The 27953-nt window shown below is 35.4% G+C and overlaps 1 protein-coding gene across 1 annotated transcript in view; it reads left to right on the forward strand.

Moving 5' to 3' along the window:
* Positions 1 to 21203, forward strand: part of Npl4 (nuclear protein localization 4) — a 129216-nt gene extending 108013 nt beyond the window's left edge. The window contains exons 11-12 of the mRNA XM_069827327.1: positions 8564 to 8702; positions 16654 to 21203. Coding sequence (XP_069683428.1) covers positions 8564 to 8702; positions 16654 to 16995 — 481 coding nt within the window. The 3' untranslated portion in view covers positions 16996 to 21203. The remainder of the gene's footprint in view (positions 1 to 8563; positions 8703 to 16653) is intronic.
* The last annotated feature ends 6750 nt before the right edge of the window (positions 21204 to 27953 follow it).

The raw sequence follows: 27953 nt of genomic DNA on the forward strand, positions 1-27953 counted from the left end.
TTTCAATACTTTTGAACTCTAGTTTCTTCTGATCTTAATGCTTCACAGGTCTTCAAGTGGTCTTCATTCATTTCTGCTGGATCGTTACACAGGACACATATGGCTTTCATGTAACTGTTTTCTTAACGGGCACCAGTTTTTACAATGTGGCAGTTACATCACCCGACGTAAACCCCCATTATGCAAGGGGGACACCACCTGTCGTTGGTCAATGGGTCCTTCGGACCTAGCCGGGAGGACTAAATAAATGTTATTTAGATCCACTGACCTTGCCCTCATGTGCCGCTGAGGTACATAAAATCCAGACATTTGAGATGGTCGGGACATGTAGCACGTAGGGGCGAATCCAGAAATGCATATAGAGTGTTAATTGGGAGGCCGGAGGGAAAAAGACCTTTGGGGAGGCCGAGACATAGGTGGGAAGATAATATTAAAATGGATTTGGGGGAGGTGGGATATGATGATAGAGACTGGATTAATCTTGCTCAGGATAGGGACCAATGGTGGGCTTATGTGAGGGCGGCAATGAACCTCCGGGCTCCTTAAGAGCCATTAAGTAAGTATTATTATTATTATTATTATTATTATTATTCAATGCAGTGGCATTTGACTGGAGTCATTGGCCGTACAATTAAAACCAAAATGAAAGATAGAAAACAAAATAAAGTGAACAATGTGCAAAGTGAAACTACGAAGGAGGGATGTCAGCACTGTTGCTTTCTTTCTCTGGCCTCCCAGTATCTATCCACAAAGGTGACAGATGAAAGCTCTGGACAAGTCTTAATGTGACTTGAGTCCATGTTGTCTGAACATCCACAGAGCATGCAATGGGTGCTGGATAGTACACCCAGGCAGTAGAGATGATTAGCCAGATAATTATTATTTACGGTAGAGATTTATGGAGAACAAAAATTAAGTTTTCGTGAAGGAAAACCGTTATGTATGGAAAATTCCTGTTAAAATATTATTATTATTATTATTATTATCATCGTCGGCTGTTGGATCTCCAGCTCTTCTGCCAGGCCTGATTGAAGAAAAGTTTTTAGACAAGTTCAAAATTCTTAAAAAATGTATAATAAGATGGATGATTATATTAGACCTCGAATTTTTAGACACTTAAAAACTAACTTTTAGGCACTAAAATAGATCTTAAATTTATCAAGATAAACACTAAAAACATGGATTTAGGTATCTAAAAATACAATTGAATGGTTGGATGGAAAAGATGCCTCAGATCACTCAAGCCTTTTTTGTGTAAAATGTTTTTTCATAGTCCTTAGGGTTTGAAATACGTGCCTTAAAAATTTCATGAATGTAACGTTAATGTCGGCAGTGTTGGAGCTGTGCGAAGAAATGTTGGCAAATGTGGAGACATCAGTTGTCTAATTAACCTCCAAACGCATTGTGGCTATGTCAAAACGTGTTGCTAATTATGTTTAAGGTGTTCTACTAAATTTTCGAAGCAATTGTCATACAAATGGAAGCGAGTAAACTTTCTGATAATGATTCATGTAGTGAACCAGTATCTAAACAAACACGGAATCCTGGGCGGAAAAAATCTCGCAATCAAGAACAGTGGAAATCTAACTTCTGATGTTATATTTCCACTGTTCTTGATTGCGAGGTAAGAAGAAATTCTGGATTGTTGTATAAAAGAGAAGATGGACACATTGTTCCAAAGAAAGTGTTTAAGAAAATGAGTGGATGCTGCCCAAAGAAGTGCTGTACTAACATTTCACCAGCAAATCAGAAAGAACTGCACGCAAATTTTTATAGTCAGGAAAATAAATCAATGAAAGTTCTACTGTTATCAGCTTGTATGGTAAAAAAAAAGGATATTAAATCACGAAATGTAGCTCCAGTTAAAAGACCATTTGAAACGCTATGGGAATATTAGGTACTGTACTGTGGACAGTTCAAGGTTATTGGTATGCCACAAGTTTCTCATTGACTTATTTCAGATTTCTGTTAAGAGCTTATGTATTATTCAACAAAAACTTCAGGATAACAGCAGATTTGTAGACAGTAGAGGAAAATACCGAAATAGACCGAACAAAATATCTGGTGATGACTGGTTGCTTGTTCGTGAACGCTGGGCATCTACTCCATCTGTTGAAATGCATTATCGAGGTAAGGACACTAGCTGGCTCTACTTTGTTGACTCTTTTTTTTTTTGGATGTAACAAGCCATGGATCTTTCCGTGAATATTACAAAGAAAAGAAAAGCCAGAAATGAAATACTTCAGCTGCTATAAGTTTTTTTTAGATGTCTCCATAATCTTTTCGAAGACCACGAACTGACATATGTGATTTTTGTGAAAAGTCTCAACTGTGGCTGAGAGCAAATCCAACTGATATTCGAACAAAGACTGATTTAGATATTCACTACCACAAAGTTACTGAATACCAAAAAGTAAAGGATAAAGTTTTGGACACAAGGAATGAAAACCCTAAATGTTTGGTCATTGAATTTAATTATGGTCAAAATGTACCTCTACCTAAAGTGAATGTTAATAGTCAGTTCTATAAAAGACTATTATGGTATAGTGTCTTCAAGTGTATTGTCATAATGATAAAGGTAGTGTGATGTATTGCTATGTTGAGACAGAGTCCAAAAAAAAATTTCAGAAAGTGTCGCAGCTTTTCTGCACCATTTTATTGAAAAGAAACTCAACAGTTCTCATGTTGATTACAAAGACATTGTTTTATTTTTGGACAATGCTTGGGGTCAAAACAAAAATTTGATTATGTGTATATTCTATTCCTATCGTCCTGTATCACTTAAAATGTGTCTCAGATTTTTTCTGTTCGAGGCCACTCATACTGTCAACGCGACAGGAATTTTGGCACTTATTCCAAGAAACTGAAGAAAAAATGGAGAGTTGCAACCTGGACCTGATTATGATTACATCATAAGTAAAAGTGTTGAGGTTGTTAATGGGAAAGGGATGCTGAAAAGTTGGGAATCAACCTTGAATCCATTTTTTCAAAGAAAATCCAAGTTTAAAGGTACTGTTCCTGTTGCACCCAAGAAGAAATTCAAAGTTGATAAGATACGAGATGTCAGAAGTCTTTATGAGTTTTTGAAAGAAGATTAAGTAGCTTGGTTTGAAGAACAGTTTAAGAACACTACTGAGGAACTAGAAGCATGACAAGAACTTGGACATGTTTAATCAGAAATGTTTTGAAATATTGAGTTCCTTTGTATTCCATTATATTTTCATTAAATTATACAAAAGCACATAATTTTCTATGCATAATAATAACAAATTGAGATTATGTTTTATTTTCCTGTTTTTAAGAATAAGGACCAATAACTTGTAAATCAATTACCTGAACACAGCTTTTCTTCTGAAATATTATATAAACGTTGCAAATTCTTTTACGAAAACCATTGAGTGTTATTTTGTACAATAAAAAGAAAAGGGACCAGTACTTTAAAATGTTTAAAGGTCTTTTTCTCAAAATGCCATTTTCTTACCGAGGCCCTTTTTCCGTCAAACCATTCAATTTCAAGCAGCTAAAATACTATTGTATGTAGCTAAAATGTAATTTCTATCCACACAAACTACAGTAAATATAAACATGCAATTAATTAGTGAGTATTAAGCATTACGGTATATAGTGACAAAAATAATAATAAAAAAAATATTGTGATGAGAAACTTCATTTTTGTTAAGTCTTAAATTTTGAATACCAGTACGTAATTTTTAATGAATTCATCTGCCTCATTGCTCTAAGGCTGCTGATACATAAGTGCTCATATTACAATCAAATCAATTAATTTACCAAATGAATTTACAATAATTAACACATTGTTAATAATTGGCATTGCAATACATAACATTCTTCTCTAATTTTCTATTGTGAAACTTTGCCTTTTCTTAGAACCATTTTATAAGCGAAAAAAATTCTTCCCAGTAATACCGAAACAATGGATGCATATTTAAATCTAGCAATATTTGCCATGCTGATTTCTTTAGGGAGAACTACATCCTCCCAATTCATCACATTCCTACTGTCTGCTCAAGTGCTCAACAAAACCAGACACCTTCCAGGAATTTCTTCGTTCCTACAGGATATTTGAACCATACCCACTCCATAACATTCAAAACTATCTCTTTCATTGTCACTTTCAAACTATTTAACTAGGTATAATTTATCCCTACAGAAAAAAAAATAGTCATTTAACCTAAAATTCGAGGTCTATACATGATGTATACTCATTGGAAGAATCCCCACCTTGACCTTCATGCCACATAAAAATATAGAGTCTTATTATTTGAAACGTAAATTGTGAAATTGTGTACCTGCAGTTTTTGGATGTAACATGGTTTACAAACTACCTAATAATTTTGGGTAGACAAAGGTTCTCTATGTGTCCATTGTAACAATTTGTACTTTTCAAGGCAGAAGAAATAGCTTTTTCTAAGGCTGCTTCCTTCTTGCTTATGTGAAGATCATTGTTAATCTTCTGATAGGTTATCTTCTTTGTAGGAAACATCTGTCACACTGGTCTTTCCTCGGTTTAAAAATTGAAATTTGTTTATTTTCCAATATTTCACAGAATTTTTTCCTTTCCACATAATTATTTCCAGCTTCTCTACACCATTCTTCATATACTTCGTGGATATGATTAATTAATTTAAAACTTGATTCAACATAGACTGGTACTCGATGTTGTGCAATAATGGCTGGGCACTTCAAAAATAATTCTAGCCATATCTGTACAGAATCAGACTTCAATTTCCTTTTAATGTCTCCTGTGTCATCACGTGGTGCTGCATTTATTTTCTTTTCCTTTCATTGTCTACTATATTGGTATTGTCTGTACTATGTTTATTGGTATAGTGTTTTTTATATTAAACCATAAGACTTGTAGCAATTGTTATCGTAACAAACATGTTTTGGGAATGCCAAACTGTTGATACAGAAATAGTTCTTCCTACTTAGAATCGAAATATTTAATTGCTGAGATACTCAAGTCTGTAGTCTTGGACAGGGCCATTTCGACTTCACCAGAAGAATAGTGCACGCAGTACAATGACTTTCCAACAGAGTCACTTAGAATTTGGTGGCATGCTACTATAGCACCATTCATGCTACAACTATGTGTATTCGTCCGTGATGTTGTCACAATTCTATTAATGTTGTGCCATTGGTTGAATCGTTTTCAGAAATTGCTTCCATGACACATTTCCAATATTTTCTCAACCAATTCTTCATGCCAACTAAGACTGAACCCTTGCTGTGTCTGTGACTCAGGCACAGTGCTGGTCTTCCATCCATTCGACCTGGATTCAATTCCTGGCCGGGTCATGGTGGAATTTGTGGTGGAAAAAGCATATGCTGCAGAGGGTTTTTCTTGGGCTACTCCCATTTACTTCTATCATTCTGCCAACAGTTTTAACTTTCTCCTCGTTGCATTTGTCATCTACAAGAGTTAAAAATACAGTAGAACCCCAATTATCTATCACCCCATTAACTGATCTATAGGTGGATTATCTGGTATTTCATTAGCCTTGTATTTTTTTTTTTTTCTTTTTACTGTAAGAAAGAATATGTAGTACTGTACCTAATATTAGTATTTTTTTAAAGATAGTGTTATTACATGTTTTCACCCTTACACAGTACTGGTGTTGCTGCTGCAGCAAAGGAAAAGTTACTTGTAAAATAGGTCAGTACCTGTAATCAAAGAAATGTTCCCACGAACTTCCACACAATTTATTGCAAACCCGTGCACCAATCATGTTCTTGTCCTACTGTTCCAGTGGCTGGCTGTACTGTAAAACGTCTATGCAAAGTTAATGTCTTTCACGTGCATCAAAAGAAAAATGTCTTTCACAGGTGTCAAAAGAAAAATGTCTTCAACAGGTATCAAAAGAATAATGTTTTCCACTGGTGCCAAAAGAAAAATGTGTTTTGCCAAGTATCGAAAAAAAAAAAAGAGTAAATAATTGAGCAGTTTGGGAAAAGAGAAACTATGACTCATCTCCCATCAATATTCGAGATTGGCGATTTAATAAAAAACAAAGATAAAATATATAAAGTATGTAAGTCTACAACATGAGACTTCTACTATTTCTATTTTTACATAGAATGCCATCACAAAGAATTTCCTTAGTCCTTGGTGACAACCAGACTTAAGTTACAGTAGTGACCTTCTGATCCATTATCTAGCATGTTAAACACAGCTCCACAGAGGAAATGACAAAACTCTAAGTATAATGTGCTTAATTTATGAAAATATTTATGGCATGGATTATCAGATTTTTTTATTAACCATTCAGTCCACTCCCTTCATTACCATGGATAATAGAGGTTATACTGTAGAACTAAGATGAAGTCGTAGGGGCAGTACAGGCTTCCAATGCTGACACAGAAAGAGGTTGGGACTCTGGGCATGGGATCTGACTCTGTCAGGGCTGAGGCATGCTGACACCTGTCAGCATCGGATTCACGAATGTCACCCAAGCTACCTGTTGGACTCGAACAATCATTGCATATATAGGACACACAATGAGCCAAAGTAATCCGTATTCATCCCAGGTTCAGCCCTCGTAAAACTGTCAAACCAAGACTGAACCATTTTGTACACTGTTGCACATTACAGTATGCCATCTGGTAAAATATGTTGTTAAATTTAAAACAACTGATTGTTTCTATTAACATGCTAGTAATGGAATGTACACGTAGTACAACTTTTCGTCCCAGGTCACTAATATCTCAGGAATTATTTTGTCACAAACAGTTTTTGCCAAATTAATGTTTGTACCATGCGATTGGGACCAAAAAGAGACACTTTTGTCCCACATTTCTGTTCATTCCATTTGTTAGGGAAGACTATAACAACATGCCTATATGTTACTTAAGGTTAGAGTATTCTCAGAACTCATACAACTTCTCAGTTAAAAATACAGTACTTTTTTTGCTATAGCATTACAAATCAATAGATTTCTGAATTGAAAGTGTAAATTACAAAATTATCTGTAAATAGACAGGCCAAGGCTGACTACGTCTAAAAGGGGGAAACCCATACTCATTTACAAAGAGTCCTTATACACAAAACACAGGAAAGGAGATGTTAGAACCGAATGGATATGTGAGAAGAGAGAACAATGTTCAGGTCGATTACATTTGGCCATAGGTACCTTAGAAGTACTGTATGAAAAAGAGCACACACATGCTCCAGATTGGGGTAAATGTAAAGCCACAGAAGTTCTTTCAAGTAAGGAAGGAGCTTTATCATCAAGTGAAAGTACGACATCATTAATAAATCGACACATATCTTCCATATCAAGTAAAACGTACTTGAAACTTCCCAAGGTAGAAACCATGTGTTGCACTGTACAAAAAGTACGGCAAGCACATTTACCGCCCAACCCAAAAACGCTACAGGATTTACAAGTTATTCCCGATAGGATTAAATCTGACACAAATGATCTCGAATGACTTCTACGGTTTGACAATAGAAGCAAATTAGCTGTGTTTTCAACAAGGCACTAGATGCGAAGATTAAGTCATTGTTCGTACTGGATATGTGATGGGACTTTCAGATCTGCACCCGGAATAATAAGTTTAATAAAGCTAGTACACATTTTAATAATTTGTAATTTATTTGTTTTTTTATCAGAATTTCATAAAATATACAAATGACCTTAACTTCAACTTGGGACGTACAGGCATTTGGGACTAAAAATTGGGACACAAAAAAGAAGGGACGAAATTTACTGGTACCATTTGTTTGGGACACATCGTTGTACATTCGAATGTACAGAATATACACTACACGTTGGCCTGGGTGGCGCAATCAGTATAATGCTGGCCTTCTGTGCCTGAGGTTGTGAGTTCGATCCTGGCCCAGGTCAATGGCATTTAAATGTACAGATTATCTATTTCTTATATTTTCATAAAAATCAAGATCCCTTTCCTATATTGATATTAGTAGGCCTAATTGAAGAGTGTCTTTATGTAGGATGAATTTGAACCCCATGTGAATGATCTTTCCATATCTTTTTTAATCATCTTTCTTAACCTCGTAGATGTGGTACCAACTCCAGGTATCTTCGGTGGTTGCGTCCAAATTAGTTTTCATTTCCTACATTGATTTCTTAGTGTACAAATAAATTAATGTTGTTTCTGTAAGTTTAATGGTATTGGAATACTATTCGTGGTAAGACAGATGTTTATAGTTGGCTGTTGAGTAGAAGTGAATCTGTTGTAAAAGTTGTATGACCTCTGAGCACTGTTCAAAGTTACTGCTGAAATGAACTAACATATACACTGACATTATGAGAAATTAAATCCGTTTCAACAAAAGAACTTTGCTGATTGAAGGTGGCCTTGTTGGCACGTTTACATAGGAATAAAAAAAAATTCTTCATGGCACTTACAGTATAGTGCTCTTAAGAACTTAATGTACAAGAAGGTGAATTCTGTTGTAAAGTAGGACAACAAATTTCTGTACTTTTAATACAAGTGACTTGGCATTAAGGAAAACATTCATGCCAGTTAAAAAAATGTTTCTGCATTATATATACAGTGTGTTTTCTTATCATTTTAGGATGGTTGATGGTCATATTCAAGATTTTAGTGCTTTGAGCTCTTACATGCAGCAGTTTACCCCAGACCGTTTTCTTCAGGCTGTGTCAGATTTCCACTTCCTTCTCTATATTTCAACAATGGATATGCTGCCCATGAAGGTTGGTTTTCAAAGTTCACATACATACTTAATGTACATTCATACATACTTACACATGCATATACTCACGCACATACATACATATATGTGTGTGCATATGAAAAGGGACCAGTTGTCGGGAATTGAATTATGCTATTTTTTAACTCTGATATTGATTTAACATGTGCATTGAAAGAAGTAGTGACTTTAAGAAAAATAATACCTGTAAAATTATGTCCATATTCTTATTAAAGAAAAATCTATTTTCCAGTATAGGGATTTTTAAATTTATTATTTAATTAAACATTCATAACTCTGGTTACATACCTCACTTATATTGACTATGTTATTTTCTGTTTCATTGATATGTTTTATATACCTCTTAATTTTCAAAATAAATGAAAATTTAGTTTAATGCTTTGTCTGATCATACAAGGCGCATCCAGAAAGTAAGTTTCCCGATTTTTTCCCTTGAAAGTAAATGTAATTAGCCGTGTCAATTGCACATGCGTAACAGATCAATCATATGCCAGCCGGACAGGTCCCACCTGGTGCCAGTAGCGTGGCAGTAGTGGTCCGAAATGGAAGCTCTCATTCCTTCTCCCGCCGCCTGCGAGGTTCGGTCGGTGATAAAGTTCTTTAATGCACAAAGCATTGCGCCAATTGAAATTCATCGGCAGCTCTGTCAGGTCTATGGGCTGAACATCATGAGTAAGCAGATGGTGCGTCGCTGGTGTAGGCAGTTTTCCGAAGGTCGTCAAAGTGTCCATGATGAAGAGCGCAGTGGGCGACCGTCCCTCATCAATGATGATCGTGTTGAGCTGATGCGGCAGTGCATCATGGAGAACCGTCACTTCACGATTACAGAGCTGACCAGCCATTTTCCGCAGATATCGCGCTCCTTGTTGCATGAGATGTCACTAAGCACCTGCTGTTCAAAAAAGTGTGTGCCAGGTGGGTGCCGAAAAACCTGACATCCAAACACAAAATGCAACGTTTAGGAGCAGCACTGACATTTCTGCAACGGTATCACGATGATGGCGACGAGTTCCTCGACAGGATCATCACAGGCGATGAGACTTGGATTTCGCACTTCACCCCGGAAACCAAGCAGCAGTCAATGCATTGGCGGCATAGTGGATCTCCGGTCAGGACGAAATTCAAACAGACGCTGTCGGTACGGAAAGTGATGTGCACGGTGTTCTGGAACGGGAAGGGCATTCTGCTCATTGACTTCCTTCCAAGAGATGAAACAGTGAACACTGACCGTTACTGTGAAACACTGCGAAAATTGGGACGTGCCATTCAAAACAAGAGGCGTGGAATGCTTACTGCAGGTGTTGTGCTCCTCCATGACAATGCTCGTCCACATACGGCTCGGCGCACAGCAGCTATTTTGACGGAATTTGGCTGGGAGTTGTTTGATCATCCACCCTACAGTCCTGATCTTGCTCCCAGCGATTTTCACGTTCTCTTACACCTCAAGAAATTCCTGTCCTCTGGTGAGCATTTTGGCAACGACGAAGAGCTGAAGACATCTGTCATACGCTGGTTCCATTCACAGGCGGCAGAATTCTACGACAGAGGGATACAAAAGCTGATCCCATGATACGACAAGTGTCTCAATTCTGATGGTGGCTATGTTGAAAAATAGCTGAAACATTGCTGTACCTGTTGCCAATAAATGTTTTTCTGAAAGTGTGTGTTCTTTTTTTTTTTAAAAATAGGGAAACTTACTTTCTGGATGCGCCTCGTATATCACACAACCATCCAGATTTTTCTTCTCAATTTGTCTCTGTTTATTTTAAATACGCTCATATACTTAATGACATATTTCCACTGATCTGTTCGAATCACTCATGAATATGACTACTACTGTTCATTTCTGCATTTTGGATAACTGTAATTATACATACTCCTTGTGTTCACGTCATTGTAACGTTCATGTTTTTGCCCCATACAATGCCATACTCCATACAAAGCACTTCATTAGTCTTCCTTATTTTTTCAAAAGTTCGCAGAAGATGCTCCTTTTCCTATTAAAAGCTCCTTTTGACTTCCTGGTGGCAGCTCATGTTACTATTCATAGTGTACCCCAAGTATTTGAAGCTATCCACTTGTTCTGCTGTCTCATTTCAGATTTGAACATTTACCTTCTTTATTTTTGTTCCAGTAGCCATGGTCTTCATCTTGTTTGAATTTATTTTCATCCCATACTGCTCACAGCTGTTATTTAGCTCCAGTAGTATATCTCGACTCTTTTTCTGGTAACAATGTCATATCATCATTAAATCTTATGCACTTTATTCGTTTTCCTTCTACTATCATACCTCCAATGTCCTGAAAATAATTCTTCACTGAATCCACTGAGTAGATATTGAACAGGGTAGGTGATAAAAGGCATCCTTGTCGTACTCCTCTCCTTATTCGACTTCTCTCTGACATTTTTTCCTCTATCCTGACTTTGACTCATTGTTTCATATAAAGATTGCTGAATAGTGTCCTGTTTTTCCAATTCATACCAATCCCCCAAATATCAAATTTAATTTCTTACCCATTTCTGTTCCTCTCCAATAATTTAGGGAATAAATCCGGACAAAATTCTGTGACCCAAAAAACCCCCAGATGTCACATTTAGTTGAGACCAGATGAAATGAGATTTCTGATTCCTTTCTGCCTTCTCTCCAGCAGTGGCATAACATTAGGGTCTGCAGTGCAGATCACCTGGGGCTTAAGAAGGCCTGCAGACTTAGCCTGCAAATATAGGCCAATATAAACATTTGTACCCAATTACCAGTTGTTTTAGCAGCTTTGCACATTTTGATACGAAAATTTACAGTTTTGTGCCATGTCTGATTCGAGTACTGGGAAAGATGAATGTCATTGTTACTTATCTTCACTCGCCATGAGACTTCAATTTGTTTTTTGTAAGGAATATAAATATAAATCAATTTATATTATTCACGGTTAACTCTATCAGGCATTTATAATAATATTAATTCTTCTCATAGTGGCCCTGAATGTCCCATTTGTAAAATATATATATTACAAATGGGACATTCAGATATATATATATATATATATATATATATATATATATATGCTAATCAACTACAAGTGTAAATATTCACTTGGAAAAGGTTCATTCTGCATTTAGAACATTTAGAAAAGTCAAAATAGCAGACCATTTTAACAGGCCGGATAATATATCTAGCATACCTCAAGATACTGATAGTAATATTGTAATAGAGAATTTTAATAATGAAAATGAAGATGTATCTCCAACTCTAGTTATTCATACAAATAATGACAACCCTATGAAAGAATATAGGACAACTTGCCAGCATTATAACCAGTCATAATGCACATATTTACTGGGAAGATCCGACTACTCTCTTGCATGGGAGGAAAACGAATCGGCAATGATTTAGGCCTATTGTCCCATACTCTCTATTTGTAATTTTACTCAGCACTCACCTTATTTCATTCTGATTGTTCACATACACTTCTTGTTTTAAATTCGCCCCTGGATAAAAAAAATCGCAAACATTTAAATCCAAGGAACAAGCTGCCAAATGCCCGTGACCAATTATGTATCATCAAACACTTTTTTCTAATGATATAGTGGCTGTATGTTCAGTAAAGCTATCTCCCTGGAAGTAAGCATACTGTTTTTTAATTTCAGTTAATATTGCAAAAAAAAAAAAAAAAGCTATAATATATCTCGCACATAACATTGCAAGTTAACTGTGTCGTAAAAGAAAATGGGGGCAATTACCCTGCATGCAGTAATGTCACACTACACACTCATTTTCTGATTGCAAAGAGGAACTTCATGCACTGAACGAGGATTTTCAGTGTCCCAGTGCTTTGTATTCTGAGAGCATGAGAACAGACATATTCGCTTAAATGGAACCAAGCTTCCTTCGTCTGTCATTATTAATTCAGATGGATCAACAGTACCGTCATGAACAGATTGCAACATCTACTCACAAAAGTTCACGCCAGTGGCTTGATCCCCTTACTATAACCGAATTACTGTCACTCTATAAGGATAAAAGTGTAGTATTTTCATTCTTCTTAATGCTGATCTGTGACATGTTGCATTCTTGTGCTAATCAGCGTGGAGATTTTCTAGGACTTAGGCCCGAATGTCTGTAAGTTTCTTTGATGTGATTCTTGCATCCAGAAAGATGAACATATTTCTCAACATATGTATGTATGTATTTATTCACACTGCAATGGGTATATACCCGGTGGCAGTGGTAACTAATTACACTCAAATAAAGACAATAATAAACACAATTAATAATAATACTAATAATTAATAATAATAATAATAATAATAATAATAATAATAACAGGGAACATCCTAAATTAAATGAAGCACGATCAGTTAAAATAACATTTAAAGTAAATCTAATTTGTACCTTAAACCTATGTTCGAACTAAAACCCACGAGTATGATATGTTCATATGTGCACAAGTACCTTTCAACACTACACTCATTTCGCTGTCAACTCACTCACTGCACTGGAACTAAGACACATTTCACTGTTCAAATACTTTGCACTGCCACTATAAACTATGAAGCTTCACTGACAGGAACACATTTCACTTACTCAACACACTTCACTGACACAACATAATTCTTCACTGATAGAACACTTCAATAACAAAATATCAATTACATCCTTTAAATACTGTGTATAATTATCGTCTATTAGTAAAGTCCTTAAGCCTATTTTTAAATACATTTTTGGTTGTTGGTAAAGCCTTTAGTAAGTCTGCAGGTAAAGCATTCCAGTCCCTGATAGTACGATTGAGAAAAGATATGCTTTGATAAGAGGAAAGATCAACATAACGTTTTCTTATTATCTCTTACTAGCACATTATCTGTAAGGGACTGTAGGCCTAAATCACTGCCATTCACTGATGATTCGTTTTCTTTCCCCTCAAGAGAGCAGTTGAATCTCTCCAGTAAACATGTGCGCTATGACCGTCCATAATACCAGTAAGTTGTACTGTATATGCTACTCACTGTAGATTGTTATATATGCTATCAGAAGGCAACGAAATGATCTTGAAATAACAGTAAAAGGAGCTGTTCAATTTATTGTGAACAAAATAGAGCAATTGCCAGAACCTCAACATGCAACAGTAAAATATTACAAACTTCTCAAATCTAATAAAATTAAGAATAATCACATTTACAAAACTACATCAAATTTTCAGAGAAAATAGAAAATACAAAGAAAAAAAGAACAAACAACTTTATGACTATGAATTAACCCAATACAATTTTTATGATCAGTGATGAAGAGTATTCCACAATATTTTACAAATTTAACTAAACACAAAAGATGTAAAATTCCAATTTAAAAAATTACAAATCACTTTCTTAATGAAAGTAATTCATGTCTCTCAGATCCTCCCACAGATAATGAAGCACCAGTAGATCAAGGAAAATATATTCACAGGATCCTGTTCAACATCAAGGTAGACACTTCTACTGCTCCGGACAGAATCACTGTTTGTGTTTTGAGATATCTAAAAGCTACCAAATTCCCCAATATTACGACCAATATTGTGCCTAAATTCAGTTATGTGCCCAGATCTCTAAAATCTTCCCGAACTTTCCTACTACATAAGGAAGATGACATAAATGATCTGAAAAAAATGGCGACCAATTACAAGAGAAAGCACTCGACACGAAACTTTGTTCTTTCATCTCTCCGTTGGTCCAAATTAAAGGGGATTTGTAGCATACTTATTTACTTACTTACAAATGGCTTTTAAGGAACCCGGAGGTTCATTGCCACCCTCACATAAGCCTGCCATCGGTCCCTATCCTGTGCAAGATTAATCCAGTCTCTATCATCATATCCCACCTCCCTCAAATCTATTTTAATATCATCTTCCCATCTACGTCTCGGCCTCCCCAAAGGTCTTTTTCCCTCCAGTCTCCCAACTAACACACGATATTCATTTCTGGATTCGCCCATACGTGCTGCATGCCCTGCCCATTTCAAACATCTGCATTTAATGTTCCTAATTATGTCAGGTGAAAAATAGAATGCGTGCAGTTCTGTGTTTTGTAACTTTCTCCATTCTCCTGTAACTTCATCCCTCTTAGCCCCAAATATTTTCCTAAGTACCTATTCTCAAACACACTTAGTGCCTATGTTCATCTCTCAAAGTGAGAGTCCAAGTTTCACAACCATAAACAACTGGTAATATAACTATTTTATAAATTCTAACTTTCAGATTTTTTGACAGCAGACTAGATGACAAAAGCTTCTCAACCGAATAATAACAGGCATTTCCCATAATGCTGAATTTCAATCCCTAGAATATATTTAGTTTTTTTTAATAAAATCTTGTAATAATCCTCTGGTGCACGGTAAAAAGGGCGTAAGTCATAAATTGGTGGTTTTGAGTTATGACTTCCATGAGAATACAAAAAAATATAGGCCTATTTCTTCAGAGGGTATAAAGAGCATATGTCTATCCTCTTCCATAATGATGTAGAGTGTCAGATTTCCAACCCATCATAATGATATTGGTCATTTCAAACTTTGATTTTGCTCTACTCAAAACTTGAAATTTAGACCTATGACTTATGCCCTTTTCACTGCGCACCGAAGAATTAATTTGTTTATTAATATCATTCCTTTATATATATGATATGGAAATATGTTGCATTAAATTTGTATTTCTACCTGCTGCTCTTTTAATTGATAGGTTTTACATTCTCTTTTGGGGGCACCCTTTTATTTTTAAACCCAAGTTGTAGAAAGTAACCTTCGGCTAATTCGAAAGACATTAGTTCATTTTGAAAACTTTCAACTTCAACTCTCCCCCTCTTTTTCTCTCTCTACTCGCTAAAGGATTTAAAAAAACCTCAACCTAATTCTATAAAGAAAGGCACCTTGTTTTAAATTTCATTCAAGTCTGTGTGCATGCGTGCGCTTGTTCAAAAGATAAATCAATGAATATTGATCATTACTATCTCCCATTTTCTATCCCCTGTTGTATTTTGCGAAACTCTGTCTTATCTCTTGTCTAAAGATTAACAGAAAACTACACAGAAGGGATAAGAAGATGCAGTGATATAAATCATTCAGCCTGTTGATAATAAAATAGTTCATTTATTATATAGATTGTCTTTATAGTAAATAGGAAAACATTATGCAGTGGTAACTGGTCCCTTTTCACTTTGAACTTAAATATAAAAATGTTCATTGTTCCAACTTACTTATGACTCTGAAACGTATGCTGTGGTTAATTTACACATAACCGAATACAAAGCCGTAAAAGACGAAAATAACAAAATTTCAGCCATTTTTCTTCATTGTCATCGAAGGGTTCCCATTCGCATTAATCCTGTATGACTAGTGGCACTACCCTGTCGCATCCACATGTCTCTAAGATCGAGGCATCTCATTTCGGGAGTGAAAAAGGTGAGTTTCATGTTGTTGACAATTCCCTGAATGCCTCATTTGGCGATATCCATTGGCCATCCAGATCCCCGGATCTAACCCCACTGGACTACTTCCTCTGGGGTTACCTAAAGGAAAAAGTGCACACCACGAGACCCAATACAATTGCTGAAATCAAAGAATATATCCGGAGGGAGATAGAGGCCATTCTGGCCAATTTGCTGAACCACACTATGGAAAGTATGACTAAGAGAGTCCAAGAATGGGCCCGTCTGTGGGATGTGGTATTCAGACAATGAACATAGTGCTGAACTCCTGTATTTTAGTTATATTAGTTACACATAGTGTTTAATAAATGTGCTTCTTCCATGCCTAGAAATATGCATTTGAAATGTGGCCCACAATATGGACCACTCTGTATATTGATCTTGTCACCTACTGGCGTCGTAATCTTGGTCACTATTTTTTTCGTGCTATAGTTTGGTTTTGAATTTCCAAGAGTTATTTCCAGTTCTTATTTTTTTTTAACAGGATTATATGGACCCAATCTTAGAAGCTATAAGGACCCAAAACTCAGAACAAGCTCAAGAATGGTCACGTTCAGAACATTGGGCCACAGTTGAGCAGCTGATTGCAGCGAGCTTATCGTCACCACCACAATCACGTCCACAGAGTGTGGCATTTGCTGACATAGGTGCTGTGGCAGGGGGTGTGGGTCTCGGAACAGAGAGCAGTGAGAGTGGACTGGTTAGGGGGACTGACCATCCAGTCACCAGCCAACCAGGCCCTGGGCCACTTTGGACCTGTCCACACTGCACATACCTCAATTCCCCGGATCTTGTTAGCTGTGAGATGTGTAGTCTCCCAAGATAAACAGATAGACTATAAGAGTTACTAACGGAAAAATTAGGTGAAATACACACTATTTTTACTGTTGTATATTTCACTCTCCTGCAGTTTATACTAATCTGAAAGACAAAATACAGATAAAATATTGTCACTAAGAAGTTGTATATATGCAACAATATTTAGTATTTCAACTATTATGTAGCAAGTATTTAACATGAAAGTCGTCAGAATTGGAAATTTGAGAGTGAAGTGCACAAAAGTAAAATGTAGTACTTTGATTAGCACAGTTATTGATCTCTATGCAATTTACTGGACTTGAGATGTACTGGTAGTACTTTAACTTTAAATCATATCGAAATCAAATGAGTTGATTTCAGAATGCTCATTTCAAATGTTTTATATTTATGAAATGTTATTGTACACTACTCAAGGATTTACTACTGCATAATTAAATGGAGCCAGACTAATAAGTTAGAAAATAGGGTAGATAAAATCTGTCACAATAGAAGTGAAATTGTACTATAATATTGAAGAATCTCTATAAAAATATGCCTTTTTTATTTTCTAAAAAATGTTTTATTAATACTTACATTGTTTGTAACAGTGGTTACTCACCTTGTTCCCTGAGGTGTATTGTCTGTCAAGAGAGTGATAATGCGCTTAAATTTTTTCACATTTCATTCTGTAAGTCCACAACATCTTTATATACAATATAAACACTATACTAGTCAGGTGCTTTCTTGTAATTTTCTTCTCCCATTTCTGACACAATAACATGCATATATAGTAAATAGATGGAGATCATCTTAGTTTTCTCACAAAATTTGTTTCTTTCCACCTAGAACATTCAGAAAGTTGCAAAAAGATCAATATCAATTTAATTTGGAAGTGATAATTAGCTTCATGCACATCCACGCTGAAGGAACTGTGGACCAAGAATGCTGTGCAGTGTGTAATGATTGGATGGAGTTTTTTTCTCTCTTTCAATAAGTAATACTTCTGTCAAATGTTTTACCAGTTTTTAAGTGATGTGTATAGGAATGGTTTATACAATGAGGCCATAATTAGTACCCAGAATGGTGCATTTACAAATGAACAGTGAAGTGGCGAATTGTTTTAAAATACAGAGTAGGTTATAAATTATATTTCCTTTATATAATTTTGGTTTAAATGCTTCGGTTTTTCCATTTCGCGTTGGCAACACTTACGTTTTCTCACCTTTTGTGGTACTCAAGAATTGAAATACAAGAGATGTAGATTGGATTAGTAGTTTTGAACATTGCAGTGTTAAATATTTATTCAAGTTTTGTTCTTTATTTAAATTATAATTTTATGCATATTTCTGAGTTAATGCAATTAAATATAACCCAATAAGAGTTTTATTTGCTCCTTTGAAATACTGTGTATCAACCACTTCATTAAAATAAGCAGTGATGGCTTTATTTTGGTGCAATTAATTGGTGGAAATAATTAAATTTTTTTTAATATCATTAAGTTATTATACAGGGTTTTTCATAAGTAAGGAATAATGCAAATAAAACTAAAATTATCTCATTTTTTAAAAATGCTCGGACACGTCAAATTTAATATTTTGAAAGGAAAATTTTACAAAAAAGAAACAATTTTCGGCCATTATTGTACATTTTTAAATGGCAACATATTTTTTCATTTTTTTTTCTGAAAGTTTGTATCTTATTTAGTTATTTATTTAGTTTAATTTGTTACATACAAAATGTTTGGTTGCTATGGGAACAGTTTCATTGTTGGCTTATTTAACGTATTTTCTCCACAATTTACACAACTACTGGAACAAATTAAATTATTGAACATTTTCAATCCTGCTGGTGGTATATCTCTGCATTCTTTCCTGATCCTCATTTTTAACTCTTTCATATTAGCAGGCTCTACATTTAAAAAAATCCCCATAAAAAGGAATCAAGTGGAGAGAGATCTGGTGATCTTACAGGCCACTCTATAAATCCTCTTCTTCTGATCCATCTATTTGGAAAAACATCCTCCAGATATTCTCGAACATGGATAGCGTAATGAGGAGAAGTGCCATCTTTTTGATACCAGATTGAATCATTAGGAATGTCTGGATCTTCATGATTTTGATACAAGTCAGCAAGGAACTTCACGCAAGAATTCCAAATAGTGGTCACCTATAAGTGTCTCGTCAAAGAAATAGGACCTAAAATTCTTGTTCGTAGTATTCCTGTCCACACATTTACTTTTTGAGGATGTTGTGTGTGCATTTCTACCATCCAGTGTGGATTCTTGGTTGACCAATACCGGCAATTTTGTCTGTTTACTCCTCCGTAGAGACTCAATGAAGCTTCATCAGAAAATAACACATTTGATACAAAGTCCGGATTTCTATTGCAGAGATCAGTCATTGTCTCACAGAACTGTAACCTTCTACCAAAGTCATCTTCCATCAACTCCTGCATTGGATGAACTTTATAAGGGTGGTATTTATGTCAATGCAATATTCTTCAGGCAGTTGCTTTCGAGATATCAAATGCAGTTTCTAATTCTTTGAGAGAAGCATGTGGTTTCTCTTGAATTGAAAGTAAAACATCAAGTTGCACATCATCGTCTGTGGACAGTCTTCCAAGTCTTTTTATATCCCTGACATGTCCGTGTTCATTGAATTTTTTTTTCTATTTTACATATGGTTGCTTGTGAAATAGGTTGCTGATCTGGATGAGTTTCATTAAAAATTATGCATAGCGCTTGTTGTGTACATCTTCTGTCACCAACTTCTATCATCATCAGAATTTCAATCCTTTCAGTTTCTGTTAAAAACATTTTATTTTAGACTGATGTCACAGATAAAAGTTTTCTTCACACAAAATATGTTAAACAAGCCAACAATTAAACTGTTCCCATAGAAACAAAACATTTTGTATGAAATAAATGAAACAAAATAAATAACTACATAAGATACCAACCTTTCATTAAAAAAAATTGTCGATGTCACAACCTGTACAATAATGGCTGATTTTTTTTTTTTTTTGTAAAATTTTCCTTTCAAAATGTTTTTTTTTTTTTTTAATTTAGTTAATTTTAGTTTTATTTGCATTATTCCTTACTTATGAAAAACCCTGTATATGTCACATATTTTCATTCTGAATTTTTCAGCTTCCACTTCATACATCAAAGCATTACGGCACTGTGTCCTTTAACATTACATTGATGCAGCAATTAGTGAACAGGAATGTTTTACAAGTTTCTTCTTCCTGTCACTAATATAACGAAAGCAGAAATTTGATATTAATATCAACATTATAGAAAATTGTGTGAGAATATTGAGAACATTTTATTTTAATGTTATTTAGAAAATGCTAGTCTGTTTAACCCTAGTCTGGGTAACTTCTATTTTCATGGTAAGAAAGTTGTATTATAAATAAGGTTTCTGCATTGTAATTTGTAATCTTAGGATGAAATTATTTTGAAACACTTGGCCCGTTTCTCAGTCATTTTTTCGAGCAAGATTAATTTCAAACAGTTTGTACTTGACTTGTTTTAGGAGTGAAGAGTAATTTCAGTATCAGGCACTATATTGTATAATGTTCTATTTCGATGATGTTAGCTCTTTCTGACACATTTGATTATTAAGAAAGAGTACAGTACTCTTTTCAAGAATGTCCTAACCACATTTTATATTTTAAATATTATTATTTATGTTTCCTCAGTTTTTACTTTTTATATTTATTACATACAAGCTTTGAAATGCACCAAGTTCTGAGTTGGAGTGTACAACATGATATTTTTAAAACCTCTCCATAAAATGATATAGACTTGTTTATACAATGTGGCCTTGGATTAAAGTAATTAATGTGATATGTTCAATTCAACAGCATTCCCCATTGTAGAGAGCCATTTTTTTATATTAATTAAGGAATGTAACTTAATAAAATATCTGTATGACCTGAAGTTTCAGATTGTTATAGTGTACAATACAATGCATTATCCTCAGTTGTATAAACAACTTTCAAATTGTAAACTCTAAGAATTTCGAGTCTCTGAATTTCACATATTTCAGGATGAAGATTAAAATACGTCTTACATAATATGTTTCCACAACTTAACCTAATGTGTAAATGGTAAGTAATATAGTATTCATTCTTTATGACATAAAATTATCTGACTTGTCTGTGATCTAAGCATAACTTCAAATAAAATTTACTTTTGAAATTAATATATCACGTTGCTGAGCTAACATAAAACGTTCCTATAATTTATAATAGTACAGTAGATAGTAATTGGTCCACATCAGACCTACTGCGAGGTGTGATTGAGAAGTTCTAAGACTGGGCTTGTAATACCCAAATGACAATACTTACAGGTTATTTTGATGGATCTCCTTTAAAGCAGTCCTCTTATGACTGAACATACCGACTCCAATGGTGTTTTCCACTTTTGGAAGTATTCCTGGAAGTCTTGTATTTGCCTGTGTCTCTTCAATTATGTCAAATTGCTTCCCTTTGAGTGGAAATTTCAATTTTGGAAGTAGGTAGAAGTCTGCCAAAGCTATATCACGAGAATAGGAGATGGGGGGGGGGGGGCAAGCACAGGATTTTGGAATTTGATCAGAAATTCAGTGTTTATGATACATGATGAGCCAGTGCATTATCCTCACCAGAGAGCTGGCCTTTTCTTCCTTACTTTTTCACGCAACTGCTCAAGAACATTTGTGCAGTATTTCTTGTTGACTGTCTGTCTTATAAGGGCATATTTGTGGTGCACAATATCGGAACAATTGAAAAAGAAAGGAACATTGTCTTCATATTCAATCAACTTTGCCACATTTTTTTCGGTCACTGGAAACTAGGACTTTACCAGTGCGAAGATTGTGCTTTAGCTTCTGGTCATACCCATAAACCCATGACTCGTCACCTGTAATGACCATATTTAAGAAATCTTAATCATTTTCGGCCCAATTAATTGATTCGTGGCACACTGCAAAGCATTGTTGCTTCTGCTCATCTAGCAACAATTTTATTTTGGGATGAATATTGAAGACACATGATGCATATTTAATTTTTCAGTTAAAATTGACAGAATCATATAGAAACTCAATTTCAGTTCACCAGTCATCTCTCTGATCGCAAGTCAGTGGTGAGAACACCCTAAGTCACGAACTTCAATAATGTTATTATCAGTTTTTAAAGTGGAAGACCGGCTGGAATGTGGGTCATTTTCGACAGATGGCCATCTTTAAACCCATTGTACTAGTTGAAAACACTTGTCCTGCATGCACATTTATTCTCCAAAGCTGTTTTTTAAAATTCATAGGTCTCTGAAGCTGATTTTCCAGTTTTAAAGTAAAATTTTATGCAAACGTGTTGTTCCATTTTTTTTCGTCCATTTTTATGCACACATCAATCTGCCTACAGCACTTAACACATCCTCACTCAACAGGCTGCAACTCTCTACTAAACAAAGATAAAGCAGTGAACTTTCCAGAATCATTCAAGGACAAAAATTTTCTTTTTCTCAGTCCCAACCAACACAACCCCTAACCAGTAAATAGCAGCAGCTCCAGTCTAAGAACTTCATGCTTCATATACTTTAGTCAAATTAAGCAATTGTTCCAATTGTGCGAATCCAGTGAACTAAAATATAATTTATTCTATAGTATAACCGTTTTCTAGCAAGTCAGCAAAACAGATTCTAAGTACTAACAGTTGAAAACAAAACACTACAGTATTACACATGATTTATTCAAATTAGAGTACAAATATAAAAAATTATGGTAAAACCAGTCTCAGTGCACTGTAATGTACACAGTGTACTCATGAAAAAGCAGTGGTCTATAATGAACAATCTGGAGAAATGTATCTAATTTACTCTTCTGCATTCTTTCATTACCTTCCTGCATGAAGTAATGTCTTAATTCAACAATAAATTTCCTGACACCTTGATTAGTCACTCGCTTATGGTTAGGAATGTCCTCATCATCACTTTCCTCATCTTGTTTTTCTGTAATTTGTTCAACAATTACATCGTCAAAATCTTCATTTTCATTGTGGTATTGAAGACTCTTTGTATCTTCGAACATCAGTCTTAATGGAAAGAGGTTAGGCCTGATATTTATCTACATTGATCTTGAGCCTCCACTCATGGAACTGGAACCAAAGCTGGAGATGTTTCAAGATTGACTGTAATGTATTGAACACTAACCTGTAGGTGTTGCTCATCGCAAAGAAGGCAATAGTCCCATGTGACAGTTACACCACAGTCTAGTATATACAGTCATGAAGCGTAAGTTGTTGAGGGTACTAGGAACAATAGACTGTGCCGGTACTATTTTGCATTGTCTGTGATGAGACGATAGTAGTGATGCTAGTGGTTAGCAACTATCTATGGATGCATATTCCCGACATATTGAGCTTCGTGACTGTATATACTAGACCAGTCATGTCAACTGATGCCCATAGATGCTAGCACACACTTTAGAGCTCAAGAGAACCTGAGCACTTTACAGTGAAAAGGAAAGAGACAGATGAAAGAGGTAGTATATGCCGCTTGGTCGAGCTATATACAGGGATGGCCATCACTGATTCAATGGATAAAGGGAAGAGAACTTATTAAAACTGTATCCATGTTAATTCTTAGATTTGTCTGAGAAGTATAAGTGCATTATAAGAATGTAAGTTTTAATTTTAATGCTCATTTTTCATAAGCTCACTTTTTTATTCAAAAGAAATATTTTCTCAACTTTTTACAGAAAAGTAAAATTTTCAGATACCGGTATGTTTATTTTGTAGCCTTATAGATATTGAAACAATGTTTTCGTAAAGCTAATATATTGTAAATACGTATTACAAAAGATAGTATATTGAGAAATTCTATGGTCAAAATTCTTACAGTGATCATTGACCCAATATGACAATATTGATTTTTATTTATTATCACAATGAAGATAATGTATTAAAAATTTTGAAAATATTTGCATGGAAAATGTTTGTAAGGAAATGAATTAACAAAGCAACTACTGTTACATCATGAACAAAAGATATGTGCCCATATGTTGTAAAAACGTCAGCTCTATAGCTTCAGCAGATTTCGAGAAAATAATTTAATAGTCTGATGACAGGAAGTTGAGCATCAATATCACAACCCTGCAATGCTCCCCAGGGTGATGTGTCACTCTAGATGACTCCATTTTCTTCTATAGTTTTGTCATATACTCTAATAATAGCTTGTGTTATTCAAAGACAATAAAAGTTTCAATTACCTGTAGTGTAGGGAGGAGAGAAAAGTCGTGGGGTAACAACATATCCCAGGTGAGCAGTAATGAGTCCAAAAAGGGTGAGCAGTCCAGGGTTAAAAGGATAATTCGATAAGAGTTTTGTTATGTAATGTTAGTTCCAGTTAAACATATACCTAGGTAACTTTTCTTTGTAGTATAATATTGTTTGGATTAGTTTATTGATTACTTTTATAAGGCTAAAGATACCATCAGTGTCTAGTCCAACTTATGTCATAGGTACTCAATCTCTTTCTTTGGGATAGCACGTTCTTTATGAATGATGTGTTTCATTCACTTAGTACAGTAAGCTTATAGTTGTACTACGATGGAATTTATGTGAATATTCCTTCTTAACTTTTATTATGTTATTAAAGTTTAAAACACAACTGCAATATTAAGAAATTGGTGTTAGTGGGCTACTTTTGTTTTGCAGACAATATAGAAAATATCAAACAGAAAGAAGCCACATAAAAACGACATAAAATTTCACGTTCCGTTTGAAGTTTGTGCACCGCTGTTTTCTTAGTCCAACTGGCTGCTTATTCATTTACACCAGTGGTGGGCAAAATGAACGCAACCCACAAGACAAGATTTAAATGGCAACTACATATTGTGGGAGGGGTTGCACTCTACAGTGCAATGACAGATTTACAGATAGTTGCGCCACTACACTCCTACCTACCATATGTAATTAGAATAGTCCATTCACGTGATATTTAATTAATCATTTTTGAAATTGGGATTTATATCTGTGCATGCTATTTTCAGTTGCGCAAGGAGATGAGCATCGCTTAAGTGGGAACTGTGACTGGACTTTATAAATTTCATTTTAGAAAACAGCTGTTCACACTGGTAGGTTGATGAATACATATCGTCATTTCCCCTAACTGTGGTCCTGGAACACAACTATGGTCCACGATACAACCATTCAAAGATCATGTAGAAGTAACATAGACCGTTCGTAGATAGCTGCAATTACTTGAATTCAAACTACAGTACAGCAATAATATAGATAAACGAGGTACTACGTTATGGAGTACAAAATTTGAATAGTTGTATCGTGGACAATAGTTATGTTCCAGAACCATAGTTATGGGAAATGACGGTACTCATTATTTTTTAAACAAACTGTCTAAGCAGTGGATATGTAGTACTGGACATCTTTTAAAAAAAATTAGCCTCCAGGAGACCTTCAAATTCTGCTTTCAAGAAGCCATCATTCTGCAAATCCAGTACCTCTAACTGCAATTCTGGGATAACATTTTCAATTTAAACATGAAAAGGAGTGGCAAAAATATTGAAATCTTTTTTCATCCTTTGAAAATCACTGAATCTATGTTCTTTGAACTCGTATAACAGGTGGTTTATTTTAAGAATGTACATATTTAAGTTCGCGTCCTGAATATTTGTAACTGATCCTAAACATGAGACTGAAAGAACCCCCTTTCTTGTAAGTATGATATCCTCTCGATTCATATGATTCTGCAAAAGACATTGTATCACTAATGAAGCTCCGAAGTACAGCAACCCACTATAATCCGCCACGTACACGCGCAGTATTTTCATGAAGTGGGGGAAGGGGAAGGTAGGGGATAAGTTTGATGCTTCGCTGAGGTCTGACATCACTGCGGTAATACCGCAGGAATGCCCGCCATTGATTTACACAATCCTTCCTTCTTCCATACCCAGCGCTTGATGCCCGTGCACGATGTCAAGGTCAGAAAAATGTGCTTGCTTTCACGTCATTGTACTGTCCAATTTCACGAGAGGATTCTTGCGAGGGGAGTATGGTCCTTGCGGGGTAAGAGGAGAGAGTAAGCCAATAACTCGGCGTTGTTGAAGGAGCAGATGGATGGGAGTGATGTCATTGGCCGGCTGGGACAAACAAGACTCAGTCAATGGCCGGCCAGTTCCGTGTTGGGCGTAAGTTATAAGAGTGGAGGAAAAGCTCGCATTCCTTGCGCGGATCTTCTCATGAAATGCGGACTGTACTAGACTGTGGTTAACCCCTTCTCTAAGCCTAAATCTAGTAGTGCGCTCGTTTTATATCTCACACATACAAAGTTGGGTAAAGGCTGCTGTTCTTGTGGGTGCAATAATGTGTAAGTACGAGACCAATGTTCTATAGGATAGCAAAAAAAAAAATGATTAATAATGTTCATTTGAAAGATAATACATACCATAGCTCTCTTCCTAAAGTTTGGCCAAACTGTGTCTCGCGTATATTTCCAACCCTTATTCGATGATACCAGACCAATTGATTGAGCATAGATGTGGAGTTATTTCCATTTATTTGATTTTAATTCCTTCGTCAATTTGGAAGAAAACTGTCCAAATAATATATCCTTTTCTTCCCATAATTTATCAAGATACATGAAGCAAAATCGTTTCGCGCCATATTTACAACAATTAAACACATGAATGTCCAATATTTCGTGTGCGTCATAGACTTAATAAGAACAGTACTTAAAACTAATTTTAGTATTATAACACTACCAGTGACGTGCAGTTCACCCAAGCACGGCTTGGGTAGATTGATTATAAGAATCACGATATCTATGTAAATCCATGATTAAACTTTCTGTTTGTTTAATCATAAAGTTCTGGAAACGTTTCTAAATACGTTTTGTTAATTGTAAGTCGCGTGATGGGGCATTGCATATACCCCAAGCAGCCGGTAGACTGCCTGAGGTGGCTGTGTGCGCGAAGTCGAATGAGTGTAAAACATACTGTTTCTCTCGCATTTGTTTATACCGGTACTTTGTAGTTACATTGTGTACGTGTATATAAGTGCAATAAAATGTTTTGATTATGTCTGGTGATAATAATAATTTAATTCAGCAACAAAAGCTAAATACAGTAATTTAACTAAAGCAATACGGGATCATGATGTTGCTATTGCACATATCCGTGCTTCTAACGCACTCGTGACTTTTGGAACTGTGCATATTGAAACTGGAGCTAAGTGACCGAACACAACAAAGTGTTATTCTACATAATAAAAAGGTAACGCGCAATAGAGACATTCTGAAAAGCTTATAAACGCCATTTGTTTACTTGCAAATCTGGAACTTTCATTTAGAGGAAATGGTAAGTCGAAAATGTCCAACAACCACGGTCATTATTTAGAACTTTTGGACTACACCACCCAGTACGACCCTCTTCTAAAAAATCATTTGGAGACATCTACAGTATTCAAAGATGTATCAAATCATATTCAAAATGATTTAATTGAATCTGTAGCCAGTGCACTTAATAAGGAAATTAAACAGCAATTACAGAAATCTGATTTTTTTTGCCATATTAACTGATGAGACAACTGACGTCTCGAATAAATCTCCATTTTCTCTCGTTTATCGATATACGATTGAAGGAAGGGTGGTAGAGCGGTTTGCGTACCTCCGTGATGTGAGGACGAAACAGCGGCAGCACATTCTGATCTTATTTTTAAGACATATTCAAGACTTTTCAAACTGCAATAAGGCCGTGTCTCAAAGCTACATTTTCAGCTGAAGTGAACTAGATTGTTGACTAAATAGCAGGATGTGACGTCAGAAGTCATGATCCAAAGCTACATAGTGCATAGCAATCAAGTCCGTAGTAGCTAGTCAACGAAAATGCTTGCTTGTTTGATGACTTGTTCACTAAACAAACATAGATACCTCATCAGCAAATGGAGTTATGAAATCTGAAAATGCTTTGGAAATGAACTAATATAAAT

Source organism: Periplaneta americana, chromosome 1 (genome assembly GCF_040183065.1).
Source record: "Periplaneta americana isolate PAMFEO1 chromosome 1, P.americana_PAMFEO1_priV1, whole genome shotgun sequence".
Taxonomy (NCBI): Eukaryota; Metazoa; Arthropoda; class Insecta; order Blattodea; family Blattidae; genus Periplaneta; species Periplaneta americana.